Raw genomic sequence first — 22,882 nt, forward strand, 5'->3', positions numbered from 1 at the left:
TGTTTTATATATCAGTATATATCAAGCTATTTTGCGATCCCCTTCAAGTTTTATATATATGGGGTTGATTATAATTGGTCTGGAAGGAGATCACTTTAGTGGAGGGGTGCAGTACTAATATAGCTGTCTCTTCAGTGCTCTGGCAAAAGCGGAAAAACTAAATTAGAGTGAAGAGTGGAAGTGTAGTAGATGCAATATTGTTAAGTCAAAATAGAGCCTTAGGCAGGCTGAGGGGTGCAGAAATACTATATATGGCCAATAATTTTGGCTTGAGCTTTGCAAGCTAAGTGCCTGTATATTTATTCTCTTTATTTACGTGTTTTTTTTAAACACGTCAGTGTAAAGTGTTTTCTTTTTCATCTGGGCGGGGGTGTTATGTCATAGCTTGTAGTGGTTCAGAGTACTTTCGTGTTTAATCCTTCATTGTTTTTCAGAGTTGATGTGTATTACGAAGCCAAGGCATACCTGAGACGCTTTGAAGTAAAAATGTGGTTTCTGGCATTGACATTTACAGCAATATTTGCTATGGAACTTGTGGTAAGTTCCTGCTTTGCATTATTGGAAGAGCTGAAATTAAAAATTATGCATAAATGCTGACAAACACACTTTCTTATTTTAACAAAACAGGTCATCACATTCTTCTACAGAGGTGTCATGTCTCTTGGGCTGCTGATTATTGGCTGTTGGCCTTTTAGTACCTCTGTGTCAAAGGTGTGTTTCTCAATCTTTACAGTTTTGATTAACATCAGAGTGCCAGTGAACCGACATGTTTCAATCATAATCTTTTATTGTGCCTCCTTTAGTGTTTGTATAAACTTAAAGAAGTGACCTTGATTCTAGGATTATGTTCATTTTGCCATATTCCTTAATTTACTCACTTAACAATTGCACAACAGATGCATTCATTACGTTGTCGTTAAAATTTGGGAAGTTTTAATTGACCGGAGTATGGTTAATTCTCATTAATTTGGCTTTCAAGGGAGTAGGAGAAATGTTTGAATTAACCGAAAGTTTGAATTATCTAGTGGGCCTGTAAAAACTTCTGAAAACCGTTTGCATCACAGTACTTTTATCTAATTAACACCTTTGTGATCCTAGTCTACATTTGAGGTGAAACCCTAATGAAAAAAATGGTTTTTACCGATTTTGTCTAGTGTACTTTGCACACACTGTCGCCCTGAATGAAAAGGGCTCCAAAATCAAAAAGGCCTTCGCTACCCACCACACAGTCCACGCAGTAAAGCATCACGATGAAATGCGCGGTGCGGTGAAACTGCGCGTGTCCACCCATGGCCAGTAAAGGGAGCGCGCATTCTCCTTGAGACTGGTTGTGGTCCAATGTGCAGTTTCAGCGTACCAGAAGCAACATGTGGATGCACGCATCCATGAATTCGTGCGAGGGATATATGCGTAGGTGTTAGAACAGCTTGACGCCATTCCATAATAAAAATAAAAGCAGTAGTGCGTCAAGAAGCGTCCGAAATGACGCGACTGGCTGATGAATACTCCTTATCGCAGCTCACGATGGCATAAAGTTAAAGAAAGCAAAACCAAAACTGTGACTGAGCTATATTTTGAAAATGGGAACTTCTAATAGTCATTGTGGTTGCCATAGTGTGCACAAAGTGAGTGGACACCACTGTTTCACACAACTGAAGCATGGAGGAGGTCTATTTCGGTGATCGCTTGCTGCGCCGGTCGTACCTCGCCACTGTTTCCTGCCTGAATTAACCAGAGCGAGGTCCGCCCACATCCAAATTAACAAGTATTTTAAACGTTGTAGATCTACATGGGTGTTGGCCAGGACCACATTCCTAGTTCGTATTTCCGAATTGATGGGGGTCAAATTCACGAGATCTTACTCCACTGTATAATAAATGCACCCTCAAATAACGTAGATATCTTTTTCTGTACAAAGAGTCTGTTTATTGTGTAAATAATTTTGCTTAATTTTACTGCTTTTTCTTCCTTATTTATTTATTATTTTTTTTGTTTTTCCAGAAAATAAGCTTCACGTGGCTGATAAGTTGCCTGGTGCTTGGAATATTCCCCCTTTTGCCAGTGATCGGAAAACAGCACAACTACACTTTGGTGTAAGTATGAACACTGGTCCTCTTTTGTTTTTCTTGTCTTGCAGTGGACTTCCCTTTAAAGACCTTATGGGTTCAGCTTACCAGAAGTTCAGCTCAGGAGAAGTTACCAAAATAAAAGAATGTGCATGAGCATATTGGCACTGTTAATAAAGCAGGAATGAGTCAAAGGTAAAAATGGAGTTTCCTGAGGAAGCATTTGGTGCTTCGCAAGACAAAATTTCTTGTAATCGAAAACTCTAATGTCTTTTTAGTCTACTGAAATTTAGCCTCTCCTGTGACAGTTCCTGAAATCAGTGGCAAGATCACGGTAGGGCAATATGTAAACTTGAATGATGTTCCACACTAGTGTGTCAGAAGGAAACTGCAGTTTAAAATAGGTGGTGAGGCACTGGAAGAGATAAAGGAATTCTGCTTAGGGGAGGTAGTGACCATAGATATATGCCATAAGAGTGAAATGACCAGAAGAATGGGGTGGAGCACATTTACTTTGAGGCCACGAATGGAAGTTTACTGGTATCGCTCAAGAAAAAAGAATATAACAGCTGTATCTTACCTTTACTCGCCTGTGAGGCAGAAATGTGAAGATCAGTGAAAAAGGTTGTGGGGGTTCTCACGGGGCTCGGGCTCCGCTCTAAGAGCCAAACGCCTCGCCGCTAGCTCTGACCACATTAGTGGCAGAGAAGAACAAAACACCGAGGCACAGCCAGCGAGCCAAGCTGTTTATTGGGAGTGCCCAATTCACATCCTCGGTCATAGCAGCATCCTATACATAGCAATTTCTATACTTTGCACATGCGCTAAATTGCTCGAACACATAATATTCAAACACATATCCATCTTTCTGAATGACAACGCATTAATTGATGCAAGACAACATGGGTTTAGAAAAGGGTTTTCCACCGTAACTCAGCTCATAGAAACAGTTCATAATTTAGCAGCTGCTTTAGATAAGCAAAGCCAAGTTGATGTAATATTCCTCGATTTCGAAAAAGCATTCGACTGTGTCTCTCACTCCAAATTATTGCTAAAACTAAGGCCTATTCTAAAGAACACCTTAATTAACTGGATTCACGAATACCTGTCTTTACGAAAACAAGGTGTTCAAGTCAATAATGCAGCTTCTAACTCTGCAGACTTGAACTCAGACATGGCCTCCGAGATCACTCTTGCGCGCGTTTCTCTCCGGCCGTTCCAATCTGCGTGCGCCCCAGCCAAATGTTGTAAGTTTGTCAGTTCCTCCAGGCGCCACCAGGCGGCAGTGCGCGCCTATGCGTCGATGCATCGTCCAGCCCGCTCGCGGCGTATCTCCACTGGCGGTTCTCTCGCTTTTTGCTCGTGTACATTGGCGAAAATTTGTTACGAGCGTGTCACATAGCCGTTCATTTTTAGCTGGTTTTCCAGCAAAGACCGCAAGGTGTGTCCGAAATATTTCACAATTTAAGTGTTGTGTTTACTACCGAACCGGAGTGTTGATGTTCTTGCTGCGTTCACATAATGCGTTCCGTTCTACTTAGAATTTACGCATTGTACTCGTGTAGATAGTTTTCTTTGCTTATGAAACAGTTACTCGTCAAGACTACCTCGTGTAGGTGGTAGTCTTCGAGAGCCTAACGGTCACTCGTGAAGCCGGCAGTCAATCAACGTTACGAGCGTATGCTCGAGTGGTCAAAGGCATGCATGTTTCTCAGCTGCAAGGTCTTGTTGCAGTTTGGTGAAGTGATGAGACATTCGCTTTCCTTCCCATTTTTAATCCTAAGGCTTCTGCGGTTGCTTGCAAATATAACAAATTCCAGTGGAGGTACATCACTACATTCCATGTGTAGCGTACATGTCGCTAGCTTATGATGCTTACTTCGAGAAGTGCTCTCTTCTAGCTTTGTGTAGCAAGAAAGGACCACGCCACTGAAACAACGAAGATAATCATAAAGTTGCTTAGGCCACAGCTTATCAACGCAGGAAAAATAGTAATTGATCAAGCAGCTTACCGGGAAAAAAAACAAAACTGCTGAGCAAGATAGGAGCTGCGTGTTTAGTCTGGCAAGTTTTATCTTTGCTAATAGAAAACTACTCAAGTAGTCATCATGTGGTGATTGAACTTTGTAAATAACGAAATGTTTGTGTGTACTTCTTGATTGTGCTTGCCCATGTTGTTTTTCTCTTTGTTCATCTCATGAGTTTTGTAAATAAAGAAACATGTCTTTTTTAAATTGCGAGCAGTGTTTGCCTCGTAATTTTGTTCAGAAAGTGGCTAGTATCATTACAACCGGCGGATGTTTAGTGCCAAAAATGTTCTGATAAGTTTTGCATATCATTGAAAGTTAATGAAAAATTTCTAACTAGTGTGGCAGGCGTGTATAATAGTGCCATTCTATAGTCTAATCATAATTCGTTTGAATTAACCCATTTGCTCGGCTTGGCCCTCTGCGTGTATAGGCATAGGAGTAAAAATTAAAAATAAAAGCACTCCACCCAGTCTGTAGCATATGCAAACAAGTGAAAACAAAAAATAAGCTGAAACTGGCGTGATAATTGCGCACATTTATGCTATGGCGGGCCGCGTAGTTTACAAGTGAGGTAATAGCTTCTCCTCACTTTTGATCGTATAAGCTGATCCGTTTTTAATGGGGTCACTTCCGAAAACCTCGCATATTATTTGTGAATGGAATGTGCTACCCGCCGACACTGTTGATTCCCCAACTATTTCTTCATTCCTCTGCACACTTGCGCCAAAGTCATAGTTACATGATCCTCTCCTCGTCAAATGACCTCATCATGTAAATATTCTCGTGTGTTTTTGTTATGATTTATTCTTCAGTGTCTAGTATCTTGTTTGCTGTTTTTGCTTTTGTTCACCTGAACTGCCCACTCCTGCCAAAGGCCTGATAACAAGGCTGGCAATACCTGTAAAATAAATAAATAATCCGCGTGCTCCGGCAACGCGCGTCGTCTCTCTGGATGCAGATGCTGTCCACCGAGATGAGAGGGGAGGGGGAAGGAGAGGCTACCCGGTGTGCTGCACCAGTTCTCTCACCCCGGGGGAAGGAGGCTAGAAGGGGAAAGATGAGGGCTTCCCGTGAAAAAGAGAGAGGGATGTTGATTTCCCACAGGGTTCAACTTAAATTGCGAAAAATGTAGCGTGCTATCGACAGGGAAATGACAGGCATAACATTAAGAGCAGAATGGGTGAGGGAACAGGCACAACCTGCAGTAAAATCTTGGTGACACGAATTCGGTTGATACGAATTTCAGGATGATACGAATTCGCGAAATTCCTCGGCCAGAGTGCATTGTGTACAATGTGCAAAATTTCGGATGTTCTGAACATTCTCCCGCGCCACTATGGATGATATGAAAGTGCAAACTGTGACTACAACCTTGAGCACTACACTCTGCCCACATATCATTGACTCTGCGATTGCCAGCCGCACAGTACGCATCACGAGCAGTTTGCAGCAACGCGTGGTCCGCATGTCGCGATCACCTGTCGCGCTTACATGCCTCGAAAAGTTTTTGCCACAATCCGGCAACGTCGTGATCGCGGCGTACGCGGCGGGCGCGCATGGACAGCACATTGTTGGCTTCGCATTCACTAGTCAGACTATGCACAGCGAGCAGTTGGTGGCGCAGCGCAGTCCGCACGTTGCCATCTCCTGTCGTGCTGTATGCACCGCGAGAAGTATGTGTAGGTGGCCGAGCCGCACATCGCCTGCATTGCAATCGTCTGCCTTGCTTTCCACGCCGCAAAAAGATGTGGCGGTGTGCGGCCCGAAAATCGCCCACATCGCAACCACCAGCCATGATACTGTACGCTGAGTAGTAGTAGTCGGCGGCGCACAGCAGGTGCCCATGACCCGCACATTGTAGACTTCATGATCACTAGCTGCGCTGTGCGCATCGCAAGCAGTCTGTGGCACCGTGCGGCCTGCATGTCACTATCTCCTGTCGTGCTGTATGTGCCCCAAGAACTATGCGGAGGCACGCAGTCCACGCACACTGCCGACGTCACAATCGCTTGTCGCACTGCATGCGCCGCTAGTAGCTAGCTGGTACCGCGCGACCGTAATAAACCTCTCGGCCTTGAACAGACCTGCGCATGCTTCTGCATACATATTTTTGTTTGTTTTGATGATACGAATGTTCGGATGATACATATTTTTTAACGACCCCGTGAAATTCGTATCACCGAGATTCTACTACAATGCTATTGCAGTTGATAATTAAATTAGTGTTGGCAGGGCTTGTAATGTGAAGACAAGTTAACCGATGATCATTAAAGGTAAAGGACTGGATTCCAAGAGGAGGTAAGCATAGTGGGGGGCAACAGAAAGTTAGGTGGCTGAATGAGGTTAAAAAGTTTATAGAAGCTAAGTGGATGCACCTAGCACAGGACAGGATTAGTTGAAGGATATGGGAGAGGCCTTTGTCCTGCGTTGGGCGTAGACAGGCTGATGATGATAATGACGACCGGACAGTTGCCTCATTCTCCTTAGAAACACTGTCGAAGAAGCGTTTGTGCAGAAGCAAGAATAGCTTCCTTTGTTGAACCTAAAGCAAGCTTGTGATGCTACCTAGAGGTCTTCCTTTTTGATGGAGGTGAAAAGCAGGGCAGCTGTGTACTGTGTGATGTCAACGCACGTTTAAGAACTCCAGGTAGTCGAGATTTCTGGAGCCCTCCACTTATAGTCCAAGTTGCTTTAGGCATAAAACCACTTGTTATTTCATACATGATAGGCATAACTACTTATGCATCATAAAAGTTGACATAACACAGAATAAATTGCCGTTTTCTCGTTATGGGGGGACATCTATCTACCGAATCTATATTGAAGACTGCATGCAGCTCGCATGTTGCTGAAAAAAATGTGTGTGAAGGAAAAATGTATCTAATCTAATCTGGGTATCTAATCTAATCTAATCTGGTGGCGCAGTGGTTACGGCGCTTGACTACTGTTCCCAAAGATGCGGGATCGAATCCCGGCCTCGGCGGCAGCTTTTCGATGGAGGCGAAAAGCAAGGCGCCCGTGTGCTGTGCGATGTCAGTGCACGTTAAAGAACCCCAGGTGGTCGAAATTTCCGGAGTCCTCCACTACGGCGTCTCTCATAGCCTGAGTTGCTTTGGGACGTTAAACCCCACAAACCCAACCCCTAATCTAATCTGTATTATTTCTCAAAGGTCACCAGCTTTGCTTCGGGATCCTGCATTTCAGTTTGTATAAGTATGGCATCTCGAGAACTAAAGATCCCCAGAGTCTAAGAAGTCCTCTTCTCACCCCTTTAGAACTTTGAATGAGTGAAGGTGATACAAGAGCACTTCAGCTATGGCCCAGCTGCAAACCTAGTAGCTTAGGAGCTTTTTAAACTAACTGTGGATGTGAAATGGAAGTATAGCATTATTCTATCTGGCTGGAAGAGTGTCTGCATATGCATCACCATTATAAAGTGAACTCTTGTGTGTCTGGAAGAGTTCTTATTAACTGTCATGCATAAGTGTAATGGTTTGCTTTAACCTGTTTTCTTTCTTTTTTTTTACATTGGTGTCCGGAAAACTGAATGAATGCCCTTATCCGTTTTGCTTACTTATCTTACAATTCATCTCAACAGAGTTTATCTGTAAGGAAGTCCTTCGCGCATGTTTTTGCAAGCATTTTCTGTGGTTTGATTGATTTGACTATGAAGGAAGCTTACAGCTACTGCACGTTTGCTTATGGAATCCTGTTACAATAATCTTGCAAATATCCTTGTGTCAGTTTGTACTCTTGTTTCTAAGGTGGGTTGTTGACTGGACTGACACATTGCCTTCATTCTTTTTCATAGGACACTGTCTGGTTGGGTCAGCATACTTGTATTTTCATATTGTGCCAGAAGGTGTGTATACTATGACACATTTGTGTCTTGTTCAGCTTCGCCTTTTATTTTTTAATCAGTGTATTTGTTTCATACGTTCGTTCACTTTGCATGGTTCTGGAATCTGTTGTAATAATTTGATCGTCATATGTATAATTCTAGCACAAAGTCATTTCTGAGCAAAATATAGGCATGGTTGTTGGGAATTGTTTCATTCTGCAAGCATATTTATGCTTGTTATAAACTTTATTAAAGGGTATAGTATATAGATTGTGTCATGAAAACTATCTTATCACTTGTGAAATATTATATATTATAGCTTATTATAGCTGATGAAAATTGGATTAAAAAGTGGATGTAAAATCTTGAATTTTCTATGTCCTGTCACATTATTTGCTATGTTTACATAGCACTTCAATCTGGTCAGAGATGGCATTTTGTAATTTTGGAAAGCTGCCTAAACTTGTTTTGTTACAAGGTGGCTATGGATGAATGAGAATCGGCTTAAAAGCATGCTTAGAGTACACCAGCTGAGAATTTATTTTCACTTATTAAAAATGTAAGTAATGCTTTCTTTCCAGGTTCTTGAGAGAAAAAAAAAAAAATTTTGAATTCAAATTCTCAGAAGGCTTTTTTTACATTTCTGGACTTTCTACGCATGCTTGTTCTTTGAAAGCATTGAGCTAATATGCTTTGCAAACAGCAATAACAGCCAAATTTCTGTATTTACACTTTACAGCTTTATATAATAGTAGTAATACACATTCGAGCAGCTATAGGGCTTATTAGGGGCATTAATAATATCCTGGATGTGTGATTTAATGTGTCTAGAAAAACATTCGCTAGCCTTCTTGAAGTAAGGCAGTTTCAAGGAGACTGCCCAGTTATTTTGTTGTTGTTTTTTTGGTAATTGTAACTTTTGTAAACCTGTTCCTGATATAGAACCTCGTGAATGAAGCTCTTAGTCTTGTAAAACAGCAATGTAAAATGACAGGATTGGAAATAAAAATGTGATATAAACTGAAGCAATGAGACTATGAGAATGCACCAAAAGAAATTAAGAAGGTGGCAGATTGCTAGCAGCCTTGACCCTTGAGGACCAGTCAAGAAACATGGTGAATCCAATTAGCCTTTTGTTTTATGAATTGTGTGCTTGTTTTGCATGCTATGGGCAGTTTAAGCTGACTTTTTTTTGCTTGCCTGTGATGCAGATTCCTTTGAAGGCCAAGTTGTATATGTCAAATGTTGTTTTGTGCAGGAAACAGCAGAAAAGAGTTGCTCAGTTCATTCTAATCTCTGCATCTCAAGAGAGCTCAGTTGGCAATCCATTTGCGGCACATACAGAGTGGGCTTATGGAAACCTTATTAGCGAATTGAACCATTGCTTTCACTAGGCATTGCTGACAATGTTATATTAAACTGGAAGCTTCGCTGCCATCACAGTTGGCTTTCTTTCTTTTCAGGCCTGAACTGGGGTTGGTTAGAAACAGCAGACAAATTCCAAAGGAGCCACAGAGATCTGTTATTTTGACTGCAGGGCAAGTAAGTGGCGGATACATAAGTTGCAGTTACTTTGAGATTCAGTATTGAGGAAGAGCGTGGTAGATCTTCAGCATTGATATCTCAACTTGGGTGATGTAACTGCATAGTACACCTTTTCCATGATATATGTTGTAATATAATGCATAGCACACCTTTTCTGTGATATATGTTGTATATATATGTTGAAGCAGGTTAATCTTCCTGTGATATTTATTTTTCACCTTGCCCGAACAAAGCAGTAGTTGCTGCAGCCAGGCAGTCATTTTCACAGACTTTCTCTTTAAGTAATGCGTGTTAATTGACCATGCTTTTGCTTGAAGTGCTGCTACTTTTCGCCAAGCAGCGCTGTCATTTTCTTTGCAGTCCTTATGATGTTAAGCTTCATGGCCAGTTGAAGCCTTTCTTCATGGACAGGTTTGTGGGAAAGTGTGCTCAATGAAGTTATTACTTTCCAGATCGTGTTGATTTGGGTGGCTGTTACAATTGTGAGAAGCACAGCAGACAGCATTGAGCACAAGGAGGGGCTACCACTATTCAACCAGATTCTTTCATGGCTGCTGCTGAGTATGTTTTCTCTCACAACCTTATGATTTTAGCATGTCTGAAGGAGCCATTCTTTAAAATAAGTTTGTGGAAATGTATTTGCCATGTCATGCATGCAAACAACATTTGCTTAGATCAAAAGCTCGAAAGCTTGCCGGCACTAGTTGAAAAAAATCAGTGACATGGAAAAATCTGTTCAGTTCATGTCAGGAAAGTTCGATAAATTTGAGCAGAAGATAAGAAGACAGGACACAGAAATAAAGGCGCTCAGAGAGCGGGTGGCAGAATTGGAAGAGAAGGATTTAGCTCGTGCTACAGTACAAGTTGATCTTGAGCAACAAATAAATGATCTAGAATTTCACAGTAGGCGGCTTAATCTGGAAGTACACGGTGTCCCTGTTGTCGAGGGCGAAAACCTGTTATCATCTCTGAATCAGATTGCCGACATGCTTCAAGTCCCTCAGCTCACTGACGCTTACGTCGCATCAGCTCACCGCCTGCCAGCCAGGAGAGATAAAATCCCCGGAATTATTATCCGGTTTACCAAGCAGCAGACAAAAGACGCATGGCTTCAGAAAAGAAGCGTGCTGAAAGACAGTGAAACAAATGCTTTCATTCAGGAAAACCTAACTCGCTACCACAGAGAACTTCTTCGGGACGCGAAGAATAAGGCAAAGGAAAAAGGCTATGCTTTTGTCTGGTACGTGAACGGAAAAGTTCTGGTTCGAAAGACCAGCGGTGCAGTTGCCATTGTTATTAAGACCAAAGCTGACCTTGATAGCCTGTAACTGACGCATTGTTTGTTCTAATTTGTTGAAAAAAAAAAAGTGATGGATGGTACTCGCTATTACTTGCCCAGTGATGTGGATCAAGTGGTGTCAGATTTTCCGGCAACCTCTTACAAATGTATTCACCGGAATACTAGGTCTGTGAAAAACAAAGTATTCTGCCTGCAAGAATTTTTTGCTAGTTTTTCCTTTGAATTCTCTGCAATAATGTTAACCGAGACGTGGAGCACAAGTGACTGTGATGTTTTCAGGTTGAAGAATTTTACGACACATTATGCAAACAGACATGCTCGCAGCGGTGGTGTTGCGTTATTGCTTCAGGATGACGTTGAAGGAGAATTACTTGAAGCATACACTTTAATTACCACAGATTATGAAATGATTTCAGTTTCTACACAAAGTGCTGTATTCTCTGTGTGTTATCGCCCTCCTAACGGTAATATTGCATCATTCTTACAGTTTTATGACATGTTCTTGGCTTTTGTTGTTCAGTATCACAATAAGAAAACCTTAATAGCTTGTGGTGACTTTAATATTGATATGGGTAATCCCAACCCATCTGCTAGAGATTTTAATATGACTGTTATGTCTAATGGCTTTGTTAACCTGATCAATACACCAACCAGAGTCACAAGCGAAGGCCATTCAGTTCTCGATTTAATTATTACTAACTCTATGCAGCTGAATGCTTTTTCTTGTGTTTTATCGTGTTGTGTTAGTGATCATCTTCCCGTGTTTGCTTGCATTAAGAAGGCTAGTACAATAGGGAGTAAGTCCACATCAATCACATACCAAGCTATTACAGAATCATCATTGAAATCCTTTAGGGATGCGCTCACGAAAGTATATTGGAGTAAGATAGCTGAACTTCATGACGCAAATGTTGCTTATAATATGTTTATTGATTGCTTTAAACAGATATATCGCGACTGCTTTCCTCTTGTAACACGTGTGAAAAGTCGCAGAATCCGCAAGCCTTGGGTAACGCCAGAGCTTCGCAGAGAAATACAAATGAAAGACAAACTGTATAGAAAATTTTTGACCAGCCGGAAGGCTGAGGACCTTGCGGTATTTAAAAAATATAGGAATAAACTGACTAAAAAACTGCGGTCTGCACGAACAGCCTATCATGTGTCACTTCTAGAGGTTAAGGATGCTCGAAATGGTGTACTATGGTCGAGATTAAATACACTTCTGCAGCGGGACAGCTCACGCACTGCATTAACAAAAATAAATATTGATGGAAAGGAAGTTTCTGGCGTTGAACTCGCTAATGTATTCAATACTTTTTTAACGAGCTTGGCTACCCGTGCTGCCGGATCTGACGCTTGCAAATATGTTCGAATTCAGAATGATGAAACAATTTTTCTGCACCCAGTCATGGTAAGCGAGGTAGTGTCGGTGATAACAAATCTTAACAATAGCACTAGCTGTGACATTGATGGTATCCAAATATGGCCAGTCAAGCATGTAGTTGATATAATTGCTCCCATACTTGCTCACATCTTTAACATGTGTTTAGAGGCTGCAGTTTTTCCGGTAAAAATGCAATTAGCAAAAGTTGTTGTTCTTTACAAAAAAGGAGATCGCAACGCCCTCGGCAACTACAGACCAATCTCTGTTTTGCCAGTGTTTTCGAAAGCATTTGAGAAAATGCTCCATTTAAGAATGTCAAATTTCATCCATAAATTTAACTTGCTAACACCATTTCAGTTTGGCTTCTGCAAAAGCAAATCAACTGAACTTGCGTTACTCCAACAAAAGGAATATATAATAAAGCAACTTGAAAACAAAGCTATTGTCATTGGTGTATTTGTGAACTTCTCAAAGGCTTTTGACCTGGTAAATCATGAAATCTTACTAAATAAATTACACTGCTATGGTATCCGAGGAAAAGCGCTCTCACTCTTAAGTTCCTATTTGTCGTTTAGACAGCAAGTGGTGTTCATAAATGGTATACGGTCTGAGCCGAAGCCGCTCTTCTGCGGTGTCCCCCAAGGCAGTACGCTAGGGCCTCTACTCTTCAATGTTTACCTAAACGATATTGTCAACATCAGCGATAATACAAAGTTTTTCATCTATGCCGACGATACGAGCGTATTTTTTTCAGGTGAAAATCCTCATGAACTTATCAAACAATGTAATGCCACAATGAAAGCACTTGAGGTCTGGTCTGCAGTTAACTTGATGCAAATAAACGAGAGTAAGACCAAAGCTCTCATATTTAGGCCGAAAAACAAAGTTATCCCACCGCACAATAATATTATATTAAACTCGCGGGCTGTAGAAATAGTTGAGCAATTTAAATGCCTCGGGGTTATATTTTCTGCCAGTATGTCATGGGATTATCATGTCAATTATATCTTGAAAAAAATAGCTCAAATCACTGGTATTATAGGCCGTCTAAAATACATACTTCCCACAAAAACTAAGATGCTGGTATACAATTCAATATTCAACTCGCATTTAAACTATTGCCACTTAGTGTGGGGCACTACAACATTCTCTAACCTTGAACGCATTCATTTAATGCAAAAAAGATATCTCCGAAATACATATAATTTACCGTTCCGACATCCAAGTGCAGCTCTCTTTTGTCATTCAAGAGTTATTAAAGCACATAATCTTTATAAATATCGCCGCAGTGTTACTTTTAAAACAGAAATCAGGAATAATGTAACAAACCTTAAGAATTTAGCAGAACTAAGGAAAAAAGAATCAGTCTATCCAACAAGATGTGGCGAAGAATGGACAGTGCCAACACCTAGATTAAATCTTGGTAGGGAATGCCTTCAGTACACTCTTCCATCTCTTCTAAATAGGTATATCCACATTAACCTCGATTTGTTTTCTTTTCCACGTCATGAACTACATAATTTGTTTTTGAATAACATGGTTTAAGTTTCATTATGTATACATATTGCTGTTTCGTGTATCTTCTGGTGTTTCTTGATGAGCTTGTTTTTAAAATTGTATAAACTCTTGTGTTGCCTCCCTGCCAATAATTAGGATTGTAGACTCGTCAAGCTGCCCAAGGGCAGCTTTTTTCTACGATTCCTCCATCTGTAGTTTTAGATGGGAAATAAACTTTGACTTTGCCTTTGAATTTTAGACGAGTTTTTATTGATCTAGGAAGAAAAAAATTGGATTTTGCAGGCTTTGAGCTCTGTGCTGCACTTCAATATAAACTGTTAAGGAACTTTGAATCCAGTGATACTATGCAAAGCTCTTGCAGCTTATAGTTTCTGAAAGCTTGGAGGCATATTATGTGCAAGTATGCCAAGCCTAGTTAAAAGCAGCTTAAAGCCATGTGCTGATTTCCTTTATCTCGCACAAACATTACTTCGCAATGTTTTATGTTATGTGAAGCACTGTTAATAATAACAAAAAAAAAAAAATCTTCTGGAGCTGCAGACATCACATTATACCATGACTCCATCAGCTATGTTCTTTTGACCAGGGAATTGTGATATTTATAGAAAGTAATACAGTCAAACCTTGGTATAACGAACATGGTTGTTACAAAATATTGTCTATATTCAGCTCTTTTACTGTGTATATATGACAATTTCTTGTGCAAGTTCGATATATCCGTTTCATAAGGAAATGGTTATATTGAACAGCATTAAACGGTGCTTGCTCGAATTGCAAGCGGCAGTGTTCACCGCAGTACACAGGTGACTGGTGGTGGTGCAGCGAGCGTTCACATGAAAGCTTATTGTTGTGTTTATATCTCACATTCACATGGACAGCTGTTAACCCAGCAGTCAGCACGAGTCCATGCTCTTCGAACCAGTCTTAACCCTTTCGCTGTCATGAATGTACCATTACGTTTTCGCGCTTCCCCCCCACAGTGTCACCGACGTACCGGTACGTTCTCTATCGTGCATTCAAAACTTTGCTCCTAAGCGTGAAGCTGGCGTGCCTGGACAGGCTGCGTCATCTGTCAAATCTTTCTATAAGCTCGTATTTTTGCCCCGCGTTGGAGCGAGTATGGAGCGACCGCGCCCACCCCCGCCACCTTCTTTCAGGAGGGCGCGGTCGCTTCGCGAGTGCTATTCTATCGCGCTAAGCGATCATGCGGCACTTGCGTGTGGCTACGGGTTCAAGGGTTGTTCCGCCATCTGCCTTGCAGGTTTTAATTTTTATTCTGTTGGCGTGTCTGCTACGACGCGTCGCGTTCAGGGGCTCGCGCCTTTGCCTCTCCAATAGATCGACACATGATTCTATCGCTGCTTTCGCTCTCTCTTGCTGCACCCTTGCTTGCGGCTAGCAGCAGCAAATGAGGTTGTTTTAGCCTTTTTCCATCTCCCTCTGTCATCTCAATTTCGCAACGTGCCATTTCTTCCATTGTGCTGGCCACCGAAAGTGTGCCCTCCGTGCGCGCGGTTACTTTCGGATGGCTGACCGCGCGGGACCTTCGACTGCGGACTGGAGCGATGGCTCTTTTGATTATAAATACGAGTCGAGCTCGGATTCGGTCTCTCGAGTATCGAGCAGTTTTTTATATTATCCTCATTTATCTAATTTATAATCTAGCTGATAAGAATGATGATGTTAATTAACAACACCTGCAGAACACTGAAATGTGCATTTTTCATTAACTATGTTATTTGTATAGCAATCATAATCAAAAATAAATTGCTGTGCTCGTTTCCTGATATGCTCGTTCCCTGAAACCAAGCCGACACTGGGGGTGCATCACGGCCAAAAACGCCCGACAGCGAAAGGGTTAAATGAGCGGTGTGAATGATTTTAGCCTTGTAACAATCATGCGTTCATGTTGATTGTCATGGAGGTGGTGAAAATGGCAATAGCTTTCACTCTGACATATGCGAAAAAGCCACCTTAGATAGCACTTGGGCCACGGTCCGACAAGATCGTTGCAGGTTTGCAGTGTTATGTGGGGAAGCCAAACTATCTGGCGCTCAGTTTTTTGCGGCCTCCGAAATCACCGCAAGAATCTTGGAAAATTTCGGTAAAACTTGGGAAAAGGTCTTTTCATTTTCCTAGCAAGGGTTGCCAAGGCTTCTGTCTCTTCACTGGCTAAATTGCGCTGCTTTTGCATGCATTTGAAACATTATGTTAGGAATATTGGGTATCTTCAACACGGTTTTTTACTTGTTTGATTATATACTTGCTTAGTATGAACATAACAGCAAACACCTTATTGCTTTCAGTATTAAATAAGACTAGGTTAAGCAACGGTTTCAAAGCAGCTCAGGCTATGGAGGACACCATAGTGGAACACTGTAAAATTTCCACCATCTGGGGTTCTTGAACATGCACTGACATCGTATGGTACACATCAGTTGAGGAGTGGAGATAGCTATCAAGTTTTGTTGGCATGTAGTGAATCGCAATTTAATAATTTAATGGCACATTAAGTTTTCAAAGTGCACTTGCACTGTGCTCTCCATTTTGGGGCAGGGGGTGAGGGAGCTAATGTTTCACATGCTCTAAAATCTAAAATATTAGCTACACTAACATGCAGGGATCTACAGCTTTGTAAAAGAAAAGGAGAGTGTGCATACATCAGCTTTGATGGCATTCAGATTACAGAGATATACTGAATTGATATTACATTGGAAATATTTGTCCACAACGTTAAACACCTGATAGGCTGGTGGGCTAGGTTTAGAGAATGTCACTTTCAGGTAGCAGGCATTTTTCTAATTTGGTTTTGACCTTTAAGTCTTGTTGTTGCTCTTTAAATTTATCAAAAGATGTTATGCAAAATATATGTAGTTTTCCTTGCCCACTCAGAGCCTCCTATGAGAACTGTTGTGTAGTAACACTATGGGCTCTAGGTACTGATATAAAATAGTGGAACTGTTAATAATTCATGACAGATCTGTATTCTGCTTTAGTCATTAAGCTCAACAGTTAGCATTCACATGGAAGATTTGCTTTTCTTTTTTCTTAATAGATTAAAACTTCGAAAATTTGATCATATTTCTGTGGAGGCTTCTGCTGACCTTTAACATCAGAGGCTCTTCTACTAGTAAAACCGTGTAATCACTCTGACTATTAAGCCTGTGGATTTGTTTAACATGTAACCAGTAATGGTAACCTATGTTATTTCTAATATACAAAACTGACATGACACACTGCTATATCTGTCAAGACTTACAGGAGCAGGCATAAGTAAACGGAGCACGCTTTTCCTTTCAAATTAAAATCATGCCTCCTGCACTGGAGATAAGAAAACAATATTTCTCCAAGTTCAAGTTAAAGAGCACTGGCGACTACTGCCAGTTTGCACATGCGAAAGCTACTAGTTTCAATCATGCAACGTGTGAAAAATTTTAGAAGAAATAACCGTGCTTCGTTTACTTTTGATTGCACCGGTACATTTAGTTTTACATGGAGTGATGCCTGGGAAGGGACTATTAAAATTTTGAATGTAAGTCTGAAATATTCATCAGCAGCTTCTGATAGTTAAAATCTACACATGTGCTTACAGCTGCCTACAGAACACAAATGATTGACATAGTGGTTAGGAATGGTGCCAGCATCACGAAGCATTAGCCACCAGGTAGGAGACGATGCGCTTGGTATGTTTACAGTAGCTGACGATAGCTGGTGCCCAGTTCAATTTCCCTGCTCTTTCATCAGTGCCCGATGGCCGTGTAGACTGCACATTTGTGAAGGAGATGATTTTCCGTGTTTCGCTCATGGTTGCAGCCTTGTGCAGCCATGCAACGTGTTGCAGCTTTGTTGATGTGAAAAAACACGTGCTTTCGTGAGCGTGCTGTCTGCATGGCAATCAGGCACTGACAAAAAGCAGTCAAATTGAACCGCACACCAGCCATCAATTGCCGCAAACGCACCAGTAACAACAGAAATAGTTCTTGTATGCAAGCTCACTGTTCTTTTTTATCATGGAGCTACCTGTACATGTATGTGCTGAAAGAGCAACTGCATCACCCTTTGTGTTCATTGGTATCCCCATTGCTCTACTGTTTTATCATCAGCTCCTCGTGCCAAAAATTCAAGATTTATTTGTTGTTTCACTGAAGTATCTAAAGGCAGAATCCTGTTATGCCATGATCACGCCATGCATATCATAGTCTCTGCAAAGGATGGGTTGCCCCAGTAATGTGCAGGCGTTTATCAAAATAACTATGTCTTACATTAAAGCTCAACAGTGAAACAGTTGCCTTAACGAGTTCCAGTGTTCATAAGAAGGAAGTCAGCATACACTGATAGAATGGAAACATAAGGAATATTTTTTGTTTCTTTTGGGTTGATCAGTGTGAAGTATAACATAATCATGGGGATAGTTGATTAGAAAGTAGAAGAAAAAACAGCCACATGCCACCAGTGGGATCCCCTATGTTTTGGGGGGGGTTTATTTTAATAAAGAACTAAATTCCTTGAAACACTCTTTACTCTTGATACTACATACTTAATTCGAGAACACTGTTTTGGGCCACAGCTTCCTTTGTGTACTACAGGCAGCATGTGATGATGGCTGTGCACTGTGTTATGGTTCCAAAAAAAATTTTGGTGGTTTGAGGGGTTTGCAACCATGCTATTACAGGACAAAGTATGCAAATGTGATAGTCTTCCTGCTTTAGAAAAAAAATTTAGCCCGTCCTGTTTGTTCTTAACCTCCGTCCTAGTCTGTAGCGCTGTTTATTCATCATGTCTGGTGTATTAGCTACTTTAATTGTGGGATATTCAGGTAGTTGTAACCACTGCTTCAATATTATAGTATTGATGTTTGAGCAGTTTTGTTGAGATGTTTTTATATATTGTGTCGTTTGTAACTTAAATTTAAGAGAGTGTATTGATCTTTGAAACAAATCATGGGTTGATTGTGCTCATGCCTATCTTTTTATTTAGACATTTTGTCTTTGTGTGTGGTTATTCAAATTTGAAATTTTCATTTTGCTTTAAGAAATTTACTTTGAGAAATTTAACAAATTCCTGTGACTTTCTTTTTTTGCAGTATTTTCTCCAGTTTTGTGCCTCTTCTCAACCACAAGTCTTTTGAACAGACTGCAAAATTTGACATTGTCATTGCTGGTTCCATTTATTCTGATGTGCATCTTGTATCCTTTCATCGAGAAGTGCATAATACTTGTTGCATAGCGTAATAATGAAGCTGTTGCTTTTCTGTACCACTAGTAAATCTTGGTGCTGGGAAATCTTGAGCTGGGGTACATCACCTTAACTTGATTTTTTTGCTTGCAGTTCAGCTGGAGTCTAGCATGCCTAAGGGACTGTGATTAAATCAAGTATTGTGGTGCTGTTGAAACTTCATATGAAGTTATAACCTCCTGCAGCTAAACTGAGTTCGTTTCTCTTTAAATTGTCTGTTTAAAAATCTCTTTAAAACATTAACAGGGTGGGAAAATGAATTGCAATAATTTATAGGAAAACAATAATTAAAGTAACCCTAGTTGCATATGAACCAAGCAGAAACTTGTTAAAACATAAAATTTATCATCTATGTTTGAAAAATTATGAGCCAACTTTTGCTAGCTCCTGTTGCCCTCCAGTAAGATGATGTCATCTTTTGCCATATTATTATACACAGAGCAATTGGGGTTGCTTTATACAATGTCAAATGTCATCCTTCAGTAGGGTGCTAATGAAGACTCAGTTCTGCATAACTGACTGGGCATGGACATCAAAATGAAAGTCCAACACAAAAAGGCAAAGATAAGCTTTATGAAGTTCAATATGTCTGCCTGTGTTTTAGTTACTTGCAACACCTGAGCACGTTTGTTTTATTGTTGTAACCCAGTGTATACTACCACATTTGTACCCTTGTACAAATGCTTTTACTAGCCAACACAGGATTTGTGATGAATATATGTTTTCTTGAAGTCACACTTGCCAATAGGTGGTTGTGACTGGTTGTTGCTATGTGTATATTTTGTAAACAAAAAGTGTATGTTGAATGTGATGGGCAGGTAACTTCCTTAATGCTACTGCAGCTATGAAAGCTTGTTCCTTATGGTTCTTTGTTTTGTGATGTTCCTCTGGATCTGCATTGAACATCAGCTTTCAGGATCTACACTGCGGGTATGTGAATCCCCTAACTATTTTGCCGTGCTAGTCATAACAATCAAGTTTCTCACTTTATTTTTCTTTTTCTCTCCCATGTAGCTGCAAGACATGACTTTTGAGTCACAGGATGTCTCATTACAAGCAAAGGCTGTAACTTATCACATACGCATCGATGACATCAGGAAGGCATACTTCTTCGTATCCTTTTCTGCATCTTGATGTAGAGGGTGTTTCGCGTAACTTCAGCCAAGGATTAAAAAAACGGCGATGCAGCACAGCTGGGTGAAACCAACTGCATGTCGTTTGCAATCATGTAGCTTTCCTCAAATTATTTTCTTGCTAAAGCATTATGAACCCCATTTCAACAAAAGCCAGTGGCATGTACAACAATAGAACAAAAAAAATCATGAGCATGCCTCTGGTGAGCAGTGTTAGGCTGGTGACATGTCTGTTCATGAGACCGCATCTCATGGCCGAATGTCCAGGAGTTGCGAGCACGGGCAGCATATTTGAGATGGAAATCAAACAATCTGAGACCTTTGAATCCCAAGTGTCTGACTACAGAGCCAGACACGCTACTACTCTGGAGTTGATGTCCTGAACTGCCTACCAGATTTTCTTTATGCTTGTCGCATTCTATGGTACTGGGAACATTGCCAGCCTTAACAGGTGAGTTACGAATAAGCTTTAAAGCGCAAAGTAAGAGTGAGAACTTGTGTGAATAAGCACGTAATCTGTGCTCAATGCATGTGATACCCATACTAGGAGAATTGGGTACCTAGATTTATTTGACACAGGGCTTACCAGGTATAATACTGGCACCTTGCAGTAGACAGTGTTTTGAGACCAGTCTTCATCATTGTTGCAGCTGGCATATTCACAAGGGGTTACATTTGAATACACCTAATATTTTTCAGCAGCTGTCTCAGTGTATTTGCCAGTTGTTTTGGTGAATTTACAAAAATGATGAGCATCAGTGAAACTTTTTTAATGCTGGGGAGGAATCCAAAGAAAACAGTTAGTACTCTACAAATAGCTTGCAAGTAAATATCTGCATCATCAACTTGTTTAGTGCAGGACAGAGGCCTCGCACAAACACTTTCAGTTGCTATCGTTTTGTGGCAGCTGTAGCTGCATCATTCGAGCAGATTTCCCAAGATCATTGCTGTATCTGACCTGTGGCCATTCCCATTACCGTCTTCATTCTTTTTATGCCCATTCTTGCCCAGGACTGCAGTGATAGTCATGACTCAACCCATAGTTGAGTCATGACTATCACTGCAGTCCTGGGCAAGTTGGTTTCACGTCTGGTTGTCTGACTTAGTGAGGAAAAGAAAAACAGAATATGCTTGTGAAAAATTCTTTGCCGTCACACCACAAGCAACAAACACTCAAATGTTTGTCATTACCTACATTCTCATAACCGTCCTGCACTTTTTACTTTTTCTTTACTTACAAGGGGTGTTTCTGTACCTGCAGTGTTAATGTTTCTTGGTACTATAATCCTCTGCTTGGCTTGATTACTGAGAATTTCAGGAAATAACTATGTCCCTTGTCTTGCCATTAATGTTAATGACATTGTGATGTTAGTCGTTTACATCCTGCATCTGGCGTCTGCCAAGGCCTATTTTTGTTTTTTCTACTTGCAGATTTCTTTTGGCGCTTTTTTGCTTCCTACATTCTCTTCTTATTATAGTTTTTTTTCTTACTGCATCCTGTTATTGGTCGGTTTGAATAACTCTGCTAGCTCCACTTTTTCTTTAGTGTAAAGATAGAAATAGCTCTAAAATAAAAGAAGCATGCCAGAAGGCAAAAGGCATGTACTGGGCATGGAACTGGCAAAGTTGTGCTGTTTTTATGTTAGTATGAATTTCCAATTAGCCCACTTCACTGTGTTTTCATTAACTGTGCCAGGTTATGCGCCATTAGCGCAACCGATAGTGGTACCACTGAATCCCTCTTGCAGCCAGTTCTGTAAACTGTGGTGGCATCTGCTGACTCTGCTGCCTTGCTTTGGCGCGCATTTGCCATTTGTGCTGCCACCTTGTCATGGCCACTGCGGCTCTAGTTGACGGCTGAGATTTACTGCTTGTATTTTCCGGTAAAGGCTGTAGCTGCAGAAATAAGAGATAGCGATGGAATGGGACTCTATAAGAGTAATTGTATCTTTGATGTGGCTGCAGTATGAAGCCTAGTGCTCATACGCATGCACAATGACTGCGATGTACAGGTGATTGCTGTTTGTTTGTTGAACTTCTCACTAGCGCACATATGATGCATTTGCTTTGAAGCCTCCACACGTAAAGCCACTATCAAAGATTTGTTCGTCATATAGCCTCGAGGAATATAGGCACCAAGCTTTGATTGCATATTTTCTTCTTGTTAATGATGCTTAAGACATTACTGTGCACGGATCACTCCATTTTATTTGCTTATGGCTGCTAATTGATCTGTAATTTAATTTTTTTTTCTCACATGGGTTTCAGTTTCAGCAGCCGAGTGATGGCTTTAAGGTCAGTGTTGTGTATAGATCACAAGAGGCATAAAAAACTGCGATACAGTCGCCTCTTGTTCATCATTTTGATTCACCACAAAGCTAGAACTAGCCTGCATCAAGAGCCGGAATCGCCACGAATAAAGAAGCAGCAATTATGTCGCAGTTTTTTATCCCTCACATGACCTGTATGGAACTTTGATGTCATAGCCATCACTCTGCTGTTAGAGCCGAAACCGAAGTAGGTGAGAAAAGAAATTCGATTATAAATTATTCATCAGTCATAAGCGAATATCATGGTTGATGCATGCACACCAATATTTTGCGCATCTTTACAAAGAACAAAAACATTTGACCAAAAACGATGTGTCTGCACTCCTTTAACAGCCGGATGCCAAGAAGCAGGAGCTGCACATTCCACACATTGCGCTCCTGATATCAGTTGAAAGACATTGCCATTGATTTACCAAGCCAGTGCAGAAACTGTACCTTTGGGTGAAGTTCCTCAAGAATTCTGACAAAGTGGTCGGATGCTGAGTGAAACTGTATTCGGT

At 40.9% G+C, this 22,882-nt stretch overlaps 1 protein-coding gene across 2 annotated transcripts in view; it reads left to right on the forward strand.

The window, feature by feature from the left end:
- LOC146205843 (GPI ethanolamine phosphate transferase 1-like) overlaps positions 1–22,882 on the forward strand; it is a 48,907-nt gene that overhangs the window by 17,722 nt on the left and 8,303 nt on the right. For both annotated transcript variants that reach the window (XM_084590477.1, XM_084590479.1), the window contains exons 13-22: positions 435–537; positions 628–711; positions 2,002–2,093; positions 7,908–7,958; positions 9,401–9,479; positions 9,935–10,043; positions 18,768–18,870; positions 19,762–19,849; positions 19,934–20,032; positions 20,448–20,503. In XM_084590477.1, the coding sequence (XP_084446603.1) occupies positions 435–537; positions 628–711; positions 2,002–2,093; positions 7,908–7,958; positions 9,401–9,479; positions 9,935–10,043; positions 18,768–18,870; positions 19,762–19,849; positions 19,934–20,032; positions 20,448–20,503 (864 nt within the window). The remainder of the gene's footprint in view (positions 1–434; positions 538–627; positions 712–2,001; positions 2,094–7,907; positions 7,959–9,400; positions 9,480–9,934; positions 10,044–18,767; positions 18,871–19,761; positions 19,850–19,933; positions 20,033–20,447; positions 20,504–22,882) is intronic.

Source organism: Amblyomma maculatum, chromosome 1 (genome assembly GCF_055883805.1).
Source record: "Amblyomma maculatum isolate TAMU_Amacu chromosome 1, ASM5588380v1, whole genome shotgun sequence".
Lineage (NCBI taxonomy): Eukaryota > Metazoa > Arthropoda > Arachnida > Ixodida > Ixodidae > Amblyomma > Amblyomma maculatum.